The sequence below is a fragment of the Mesitornis unicolor genome, unplaced genomic scaffold, assembly GCF_000695765.1.
Source record: "Mesitornis unicolor isolate BGI_N332 unplaced genomic scaffold, ASM69576v1 scaffold39408, whole genome shotgun sequence".
In the NCBI taxonomy this organism is placed as follows: domain Eukaryota; kingdom Metazoa; phylum Chordata; class Aves; order Mesitornithiformes; family Mesitornithidae; genus Mesitornis; species Mesitornis unicolor.
Genome location: NW_010203189.1, coordinates 3,523 through 4,729, shown reverse-complemented (window position 1 = coordinate 4,729; position 1,207 = coordinate 3,523). Strand labels below are relative to the sequence as shown.

The 1,207-nt window shown below is 64.0% G+C and overlaps 1 protein-coding gene across 1 annotated transcript in view; it reads left to right on the top strand.

The window, feature by feature from the left end:
- Positions 1 to 109: 109 nt before the first annotated feature.
- Positions 110 to 1,207, top strand: part of PCBP4 (poly(rC) binding protein 4) — a gene marked incomplete at its 3' end in the record, with an annotated part of 3,770 nt that continues 2,672 nt past the window's right edge. Inside the window, 5 exon segments of the mRNA XM_010190632.1 lie at positions 110 to 205; positions 530 to 553; positions 632 to 664; positions 914 to 1,030; positions 1,110 to 1,186. Coding sequence (XP_010188934.1) covers positions 110 to 205; positions 530 to 553; positions 632 to 664; positions 914 to 1,030; positions 1,110 to 1,186 — 347 coding nt within the window.

Here is a 1,207-nt window from a genome sequence, read left to right as displayed (position 1 = left end):
AGCCATGGTGCTTTTCAGGTTGCAGATTTGGGTGGGGGGGTGTGTTATTTGGGGCCTCTCCCCTTTCTGGAGACCATCATGTCCCACAGGCTCAGCTCACCCTCCCGCCATGGCATCGCCAGACAGAGCCAGCGGTGTGGGCAGCAGCCCCGAGGAGACGGAGCTCAGCATCACCCTGACCCTCCGCATGCTTATGCATGGCAAGGTAATGGTGAGGGGGCTTGATGCTGCTTGGGGGGTGTCAGCAATGCCCAGGGTGGGACCATGCTGGAGCACCAGCTCCTTGCTACACGACATTTTCCTCTCCTGCTCCCAATCCGCCTGGGAACCGCATCCTCAGGAGGATTTTTTTCCCTCATCCTACGCCAGGGAGGGGCCTGTTCCCATCCCCCAGTGCCACCAGCAATCCACCCAGTGGCCGTGGTGCAGGGTCTGCCTGTTGCCTGTAGCCAGGTTGTGGGCAGGGGTGGGGATGTGGCAGGCAGGGAGCTGCCTGCTGACGGGGCCACCCTTGTCTCTGCCTTTGCAGGAGATCGGCAGCATCATTGGCAAGGTAAGATTTGGGGTCTGGGGCACTGCCAGCCCTGGGCTCCCCTGGACCTCACCACCTGCCCTGTTCCTCTCCCGACAGAAAGGAGAGACTGTTAAGAGGATACGAGAGCAGGTAAGGGTGTGCTGGGGGGCTGCCAGGCCCTGCTGCCTGTCCTGCCTGCACCTGGTGGCCCCCACGTGCCCAGCCTCGGCCCCCTCATTCCCAGGACCCAGGGGTGACAAGGCTGCACCCCAGGGAAGGCTGCCTAGAGCGGGTGGGAGGGGGAAGGCCCAGGTCTGCAGGTATTGAGGCCACCCCCGGGAGAGGGACACGGAGTACAGGGCCCATGATGTCCCTGACGGGGTGCGACACCGTCCCCAGAGCAGTGCACGCATCACCATCTCAGAGGGGTCCTGCCCCGAGCGCATCACCACCATCACCGGCTCCACCAATGCCGTCTTCCGCGCTGTCTCCATGATCGCCTTCAAGCTGGAGGAGGTAGGTAGCCCCTTCACACCCCCACCGGCTACTCCTACACCTGTGGGCTCCTGAGGGTCCAAGGCTGCATCTCTCACAGGACCTGGGAGCAGGGAGCGATGGGGCAGCAGTGGGCAGAGCACCTGTGACGCTGCGCCTTGTCATCCCAGCCAGCCAGTGCGGCTCCCCCCCCCCGCA